The following is a 7874-nucleotide window of genomic DNA, read 5'->3' on the forward strand; positions in this document are numbered from 1 at the left end:
AGGTTATTCATATACATGCATAGATTCACTTAGCAACATCTTCCAATTATATAAGGATATCAAATAGAGACGACTAAGGCACAACCTGCTCGAGTCTCCACGTTGTTAGTCAAATAAAACGATTATGAAGGTAACTACTACATTTTGTGAAAGCACACAGTAATGAAAGCCGTCACGTCCTTAGCGTTGATAGAATCCCATGGTTGTGCTGTGTTAGGCCCTTGTGTGAATAGAGTCTCATGTTTGTATTTTTTAAAACACACCTTGCTTGAATATGATGTGTTGTGTATTATCATTAACGTTATTTTCACTTGTGGAAAGAAATTTTGTATATATATTTCATAATATATATGTGTGTATGTTATAAAGTAAACCATTGCGCAATAGCTGTCTGTTAGAGCGCTGCGAATACGTTCTATAAGATGACGCCCAGCTCAGAAAATCTTACATAGTTTGGCGCGAAATCATGCTTTTCTTTCCTATTGGTTAGAATTAGCAGAGGTACGTAGTTTAAGTACATATCGACATCCAGGAAACATAGTCACTAATTCGGGGTTGTATAAGGCCGGACAGAGAGCGACTACAGAGAACCAGAATGGAGACCCATACAGAGAGAGACAACAGACATGAAAAAAATAAAATAAATTAAGAGTAGAGAGAGAAGACAAGAAAAGAAGCAGACACCCAAAGTTCATCTGAATCTACGTAGATTATTTTTTGCATTTGTCGATTACGACAACTCAACTAAATAAGTTTTTTGGGCCTTTGCGATTTCGCTACGCAATCTTCAAGTACCGAACTCGTGAATTGGTAATCTCCACACGAAGTACGAGCCTTCGCTTATTCGAAATTATTTTGGACACCTCCAGACCACAACTAGACTAAAGCTAAGTACCACTCCACACATTTGTACTTTTCATCAACTTAGATAACTTTAGTTAACTTTCAACTTCCTTCCCAAGCTCCACCACTAATTACCTTAGAGTCTCCTCTGATCCGTGTAACCAGCAAACAACAATTGGTTCGATTGGTCAACATCAACTGCAGTCTAGTGGTGGTTGGTGACGTGGGCTACTGTGGATAGATCCATGCTTGTAAAGCCGTATCTTGCAATGGAAGGAGCACAGAGCTGGGGCATTGGAAACGGCGTGAGATGTGTGGGTTTAGCATGAATGCGCCCCATTTTCATAAGTATTTTTTTTTTTTTTTTTTTTTTTTACTATATCGTTACCAAGCAAAAAATGGATTATGTGCGATTAAGTATGAAAAGATTGCATATGTTATATTTTCATTTGTCGATGGTTACATATTTTGAGGTAACACAATATTACAAGGCGTTAAATATTCCCGACCTTAATTTGGTAACGAATCCTATTGTTATTAGGAAACAAAGTATTTGTAAAAATTAGTGACGATGGTATGATTGGAATCGACGATTGAACGCTTGTTCTTGGCCAGTACATGAACCCTTAATACGCTCGGCCGCCCATATAAACCGATATTTGATGAATGAGAAGCTGGTAGAAAAGAGGGTAGGAAGAGGAGTAGAAGACGGGTTGTTGCATTTTATAGGTATGTTGTTTATAAAATAATAGCCGAGCAAGCTGCCTGAGTCCGCCTTTCCGCCTTGTTTATAAACAAGAGCCCGGGAGCAGAAGGAAATAACTTGGGAACTATCACTGAAAGAGAGTTGACCGTGTCTCTATTCATACAATTAATGCTTTTGGACGTAATATAATCGTCTGCGTTATATATTCTCTACATAAATACCAGTTCTCACTGAATGTTATGAACACCCTGTTTAAGGGTCAGTGACATGTTAGTGACATTAATATACAATTCTACTTGCTGCGTCCTGACCCTATTTCCCATCATTGAGGGTGAAATTTATGATTCTATCTCGGTAGATTCTTAATAGATAAAAATGAAGTTTTGTATAAAAAAATGTCTTTTGAGTAATACAATCTGTTCAGTACTGGGTCCATCCACCTTCCATTTCAATTACTTGAGGCAGACTGTCCTGAAAAGGTATGATTTCCTTCGGAACATATCCCACGTGGCATGCAACGTGTTTAGATAGATAGAGTGAAAAATGAGGAGGTGAGGAAGAGAGCGGGAGTGGAAAGTGAGCTGATAAATAATGGTGATGAGAGAATACTCGGATGATTTGGACATATGGGAAGATTGAGTATAGAGGGACTAGTGAAAAGGATGTGGAAGGCAAAGGTGGACGAAATATTAGATGGATGGGTTGAAAAGTGACTTGAGTAAAAGTGGATTGTCTGCTGAGAAGGAAAGAGAGATGATTAGAAATGGGCGTTGGTGAAGAATTGCTATGAATGGACAACAAATTGACGAAGTGTAAAGTGATTTATCCGGTTCTTTACTATTTTCGCACGAAAGGACAAAGAGGGAGGGGCACCATATAGATAAAGTGGTAGGGGTAAAGCAAATTAGGCTGCTGTCCCTGCTGTGGATGTACTGTGCCTTGCTGCATTGCTCCTGACCCGGGCAGTGGGCGGAGGACGGGAGGGACTCTTCGTCCACGAGGAGTAAATATTCGACTTCCGCACAGCCCTCACCATGCAAGCTATGGTCAAGATAATTTTCTTTACTGTTTATGGAGCACTGTTTTCAATGTGATATTCTCTACTTTCGATACTAAAAATGAGATTCGTGATGGATGAACCCAACTTCCTAGCAGAGCAGAAAGCATAGAAAAATAAATGGATAGATAAGTACAGTCTATAGACAGATAAATACAGTAGATAGAAAGATAGATAGATAGATAGGTAGATAGATAGATAGATAGATAGATAAATAGATATATAGATAGATAGATAGATAGATGATCAGATACACATATCTACGTATCTACAAAACGTAGTAACTACCATCTAATCACCTCATGTAACTAAGTATGTGGAAACTCGGGATGGTTTGTGCCTTAGTGCACTCTAATTGTTATCCTTATATATTTGGACGATGTTGCTTAGCAGGTCTTGACGTATATGAAAAACATTTGTTTCCAAATATTCCTGTATTAAGAAATAACGTTTTTCAAGACCAAGCAAGTATTGTTGGTTTCAGAATTTTTTATGGATCATAAGATTGCTTGTCATATGAGAAAGTTCATAATGGATTTTTTTGGAAAAGAATAATGGGTAAAGATATGGTCGTTCTTGTTGTTTTTTATTTATATATAAACTATGGTCATATAGATATATGGATGCCATTGTGGCAAAAAAATAAATTACAAAAAGAAAATATGTACATAGTAGTGCTGTATTCAAATAGCCTATTGACAGAAGAGAACTCCCATAGATAGGCAATCTGCTGAGGGTTACCTTGGCTAAATAAAGGCAACTGGTGGCAGCCACAACAGTATAACACAAATTCAACATAATTTGCCGAGGAGTCTGAGTTCCAAGATAAAGCCGGGAACAGGATGGTGGAAGAGACATTGTAGTGTTGCTGAATATCTCATTACTGTTCGACGAGAAGGATCTCCCTGTCCCCAGTGTCTTGGATCGGCCGGTTGTTGGTCACCAGAGGTATGCCATCCTTTCCGATCCACGATCGAAGGAGCATAGTCTGCAAAGACCAAGAGCATTATTCAAGAAAACTATCAGATTCAGATTAATCTTACAGCAATGTCCTCAGATTTCCTGACAACGGAGAAAAACTTGGGGTACTTACGTCAATGCGAGAGATGGGGAGTTTCTCCTCGAAGACGGTCCACGTCACGTTGGCTATACAGGGCGGCACAGTCGTCGAACCCATGTATCTACATGAGCAATAAATTGGATCTTGTGAGAATGATTCCACTGTGGGAGTTGGCACAACGCTAAACCTCATTTGAATATAGATACATAAAAGAGACCTGCCTTAAGCAGTAACTGTACCTGTAGAACCTGCTGGTGCTGGAGGGAAGAAGATCTTCGATGACGATTGTAGACTTTTTCTTCAGAGGACACTTGTCTTCAAACTATTCAGTAAGGGGAAAGAAAAATCATACATTATACATATTTCTCAGCTTTTGTGATGAAAAACGGCAAAAATTATATCAAATCTCAAGTGAAATAAATACAGGTTATCAACTAACGTTTTCCATGCGAACAAAACACGGCCACAAGGGAAACAGAACACTGTTTCTTGGATTTTCCTCATCAATGTAGGTCTTGATCCCCAAGACGGCCAAAGCTCCAGAGTCACTCTGGTGAACAAAGTGAATTTCCAATGGTGATCTGAAAAAAAAAGAGTCAGTAAGTCAGAATCTTGAAATACAAGTTATTTGTTGTGAAGTGGATGTGCATCGCATCCCTATTCTTGGCTGTCCAAAGCAAACTTACGCTTCGCCTCCTATGTTGTGCTCCGATCCAGCTTCGTCTGTTGTTGACCAGTGGAAGTGGAGCTGGAGAAACTTGTATGTGTCGTCGAGGAGTCCTCCAGAAATGGACGGAGCCTTCTTGTAGTTACCAAGTAGTTTTGCTGGATGGGCAACATTTACATTATTGAAAATCAGGTGAGAATCTGTATATACATAAAATGTAAACTCATATATACATGTATTATGACTGATAATATAATTTGTTTTTGATAGACACCTCGCCGTCCATATCTATCACTTTTATTGTTAAAATGTACCTGCCCATCCATCGTGATATAAGTATTGCCCTTTAGCTTTCTTGTTATAGCCGACGAACTTGATTGGTTCCGAATCGACCACATCTAAGTCGGAGGGGCTTGGCAGGTCGATGGGCGACTGGAAGGATGTTCCGCAGCCAGGATAGTTGGTCGCCCATGTCTCGGGACCTGGAAGGAGCACATAATTTTTTAAATAGGAACTAAATATTTCCTCCGGTATTACTCCTAAGCTTGTATATTTGTTGAGCATAAGACAATGGAATGTCATTGCCATACGGGTTGTTTTCTTACCTGTGTCTTTTCCCTGGAAGCTCCAGTCGTCCTCCTGGGATGCTTTGGTTGTCCTGGGCTTTATCTTTCTTTTCGGTTGCGTCTACAATATCCAAAAACAGAGTTTCTAACCATTTTGTTTATCATGTGTTCACATTATTGTCTGCACATCTCCATATTTATCACAAATAATCATAATGCAGAATTGGCTTACCCTTCGTCTGGCCTCCAAGCATGCGCACATCATCTGTAGAAAAGACAGTGATATTTATATCAAATTGCATGAAGAACAAATTACTCTGCCATGACAAATCACTTCATTCAGTCTGAAGACTCGTTGTTTCTGTGATTGCTTTTAACTTTTAACTATTGCCAATGACATGTTAAGAAATAATGTCCATGGTAGAGATTGCTACATACTTGTTTGGAGAAAGAGCTTGGTAACACTTACTGATAAAACAAAGAGGATTTTGACCAGCTGGACCATTGTAGTGTTTAGTAAGTTGATTGGAATAAAAGGGCAGGCACCTCGAACGTGACTGATAGTGTTGGACAAGGTGTCAACTCTTTATGATGATTTTCTTGGAGAATGTGCCCTTCGACGGTTAGTCTTTCTGTTGTCCCTGGAAAAAAGTACATCTAAATCTACGCAAAGACACAGGTAAGTTATTCCATCATACCTAAGTGGGGATCTAAACACTAGAATCAGTAATAAATTATCATGTACTGCCATTAACATGCAATCGTGCCTACTGGTTGGAAAAGAAGCACCCGTTTACAACATTGGTGGCAGCGATGGTACTTTGCGAGGATAAATACAAGAATAGGCATTGGTTGTTTCCAATCTAGGATGGGACACTTATTCTCCCTTACCAACTGCTTATGGACAAGTGAGGTGATGTCTCCTCAGGATGTGTGCATTCTCTCACCTCTGACGACGTGCTTATAAAGAACGCCTTCACAGGTGTAGATGGAAATATGACCTTTCGATACAATACTTCCGGAAGGTGAATGTAGACTACTTGACACAGCTGCATATAAGGAGGTCACTGTCATCTTAGTGGATGAAAATAACGTTTTGGTCGAAAAATTATTCATTATAATGTACCTACATATAGTGTTCTAAGGCAATAAAAGTATTGGCAAATGGAGAAAGGTGTTATTTTGTAAGTACATTTACATATACATACATAATCATTCTTGAAACTATCAGACAAATCCTCCCACTGGCAGGCGACGCTGGTTGGGGTTCCGGCAGGACACGTTGCCACGTCCCTTTCTTCTTATGTATAAATTGGCCAGCTTGACTTCGAGCATTATTCCTCTAAATAAGCCACTCAGGCGAAACTAGTTGGGAATACAAGTATTCCCTCAGCCCATGTTCCCTTTACCACCTATCCAACAATAACAATAACAATAACAATAACAATAACAATAACAATAACAATAACAATAACAATAACAATAATGATAAAAATAACTAACAATAACAATAAAAATGACAATAAAGATAACGACAAAGATCACGATGACGATAAAGATAACAACGTACTCGTATTTGGTCACAAGAACCGTCCAGCAGACGGTAATCTCACCTTAGTTCCAGACATCTGTTGGGTCATACAAGAAAACATATGCGAGTTTGAGTACCAAATGCTTCCGGACTCTATTGACACCAAAAGTAGTCCATTGTGTTTCTCACAAAGCAATCCGTCTATGAGCTTCACACGTCTATGGTTTCCTATCCGGAAATACAGTACACCAGCGAGTATACAATAGTGTAGTCTAATCAATGTATAAGAAACTGTACTTCCTCACATAAAAATGGTAATATGATTATTTATTGGATTAAGCTATGAACATAATTAAAAGGTGATGTAATATGAAATTCATCTTTTGAGGACCTACAAACCAGATGGACATCATTTGGCCTTTTAGGGCGAGTGCGTGTATCAGGGCCATGTGGGACTAGTTTGGTGTCTGTGGTGGCCGTCTTTGTGGATCTCGGGTGTGGGGCCGGGCTGAAGTAGTGTGCATATCGTCTTGGAATTCATGCTTCGAGTCAGCACAAACTCCGAAGCTTAAGGAGGGCAGGGGAGATAGGAAGGATACTGGCGAGAATCTCTTTCATATACTGGACATCTTGTTTCATGGTTTCTGCTGAAGAATGAATCTCGTTTGGACTCTGTCTTCTCGAAACTTGGCGGGTTTTCAACTGTATAGAGGACGCTGCATGGTCTTGACCATATTTAGCTCTTTTGAATGGATTTAGGCATGAAAAAGGATGGGAGGGGCTCGAACGGTGCATTTATCAGCTTGCTGGACAGTGACATTGTTCTTTTGTGGATTCAGAGTGTGGCAGTGATGTGAGTGTGGTTACTGTATTACATTTGTGGCCAATCATTCCCTAGTTCTTAGATTCTTATGGGTGTCGCTTCGTAGTCGAGATATATGATGTTGGTTTCACTCGTAAGAAGGAGTGCATATTGAAGTACAGTATATCTTAGCTATGGAAATGGTCTCAGTATTGAGTTGTACAGTCTCAGTCTCATTGTTCTTGATATAGACCTTTTTTAAACAATTCTATCAGGCTGTAGCAACATCGATTTCCTGCTCTGATTCTGTCTTCCACTTCCTGTTTCAGTCTTCCGTCACTGGTCATCTTTATTCCTAAGTATTTAAAATCTTTAACACTATGTCCATCCCCGTAAGCTATACCCTTTCTGACAAATATACATATATACATATACATATACATATACATATACATATACATATACATATACATATACATATACATATACATATACATATACATATACATTGTATATGTATATGTATATGTATATGTATATGTATATGTATATGTATATGTATATGTATATGTATATGTATATGTATATTTATTTGTATATGTATATGCATGTTTGTAGACGACACCCCGATAGTACAGCTAA

The 7874-nt window shown here is 38.9% G+C and overlaps 1 protein-coding gene across 1 annotated transcript; it reads right to left on the reverse strand.

Moving 5' to 3' along the window:
- Positions 1–3486: 3486 nt before the first annotated feature.
- On the reverse strand, positions 3487–7069 carry LOC143017934 (putative carbonic anhydrase 3). Its single transcript, XM_076172971.1, has 10 exons — positions 6991–7069; positions 6513–6658; positions 5847–5948; positions 4939–5020; positions 4648–4815; positions 4353–4491; positions 4106–4247; positions 3906–3988; positions 3700–3787; positions 3487–3594 (listed from the first exon to the last, which is right to left on the reverse strand). The coding sequence occupies exons 1-10, from the start codon at positions 7067–7069 to the stop codon at positions 3487–3489; spliced, it is 1137 nt and encodes a 378-aa protein (XP_076029086.1).
- Positions 7070–7874: the final 805 nt, after the last annotated feature.

This window comes from Oratosquilla oratoria, chromosome 33 (genome assembly GCF_046742065.1).
Source record: "Oratosquilla oratoria isolate Oo_2021 chromosome 33, ASM4674206v1, whole genome shotgun sequence".
Taxonomy (NCBI): domain Eukaryota; kingdom Metazoa; phylum Arthropoda; class Malacostraca; order Stomatopoda; family Squillidae; genus Oratosquilla; species Oratosquilla oratoria.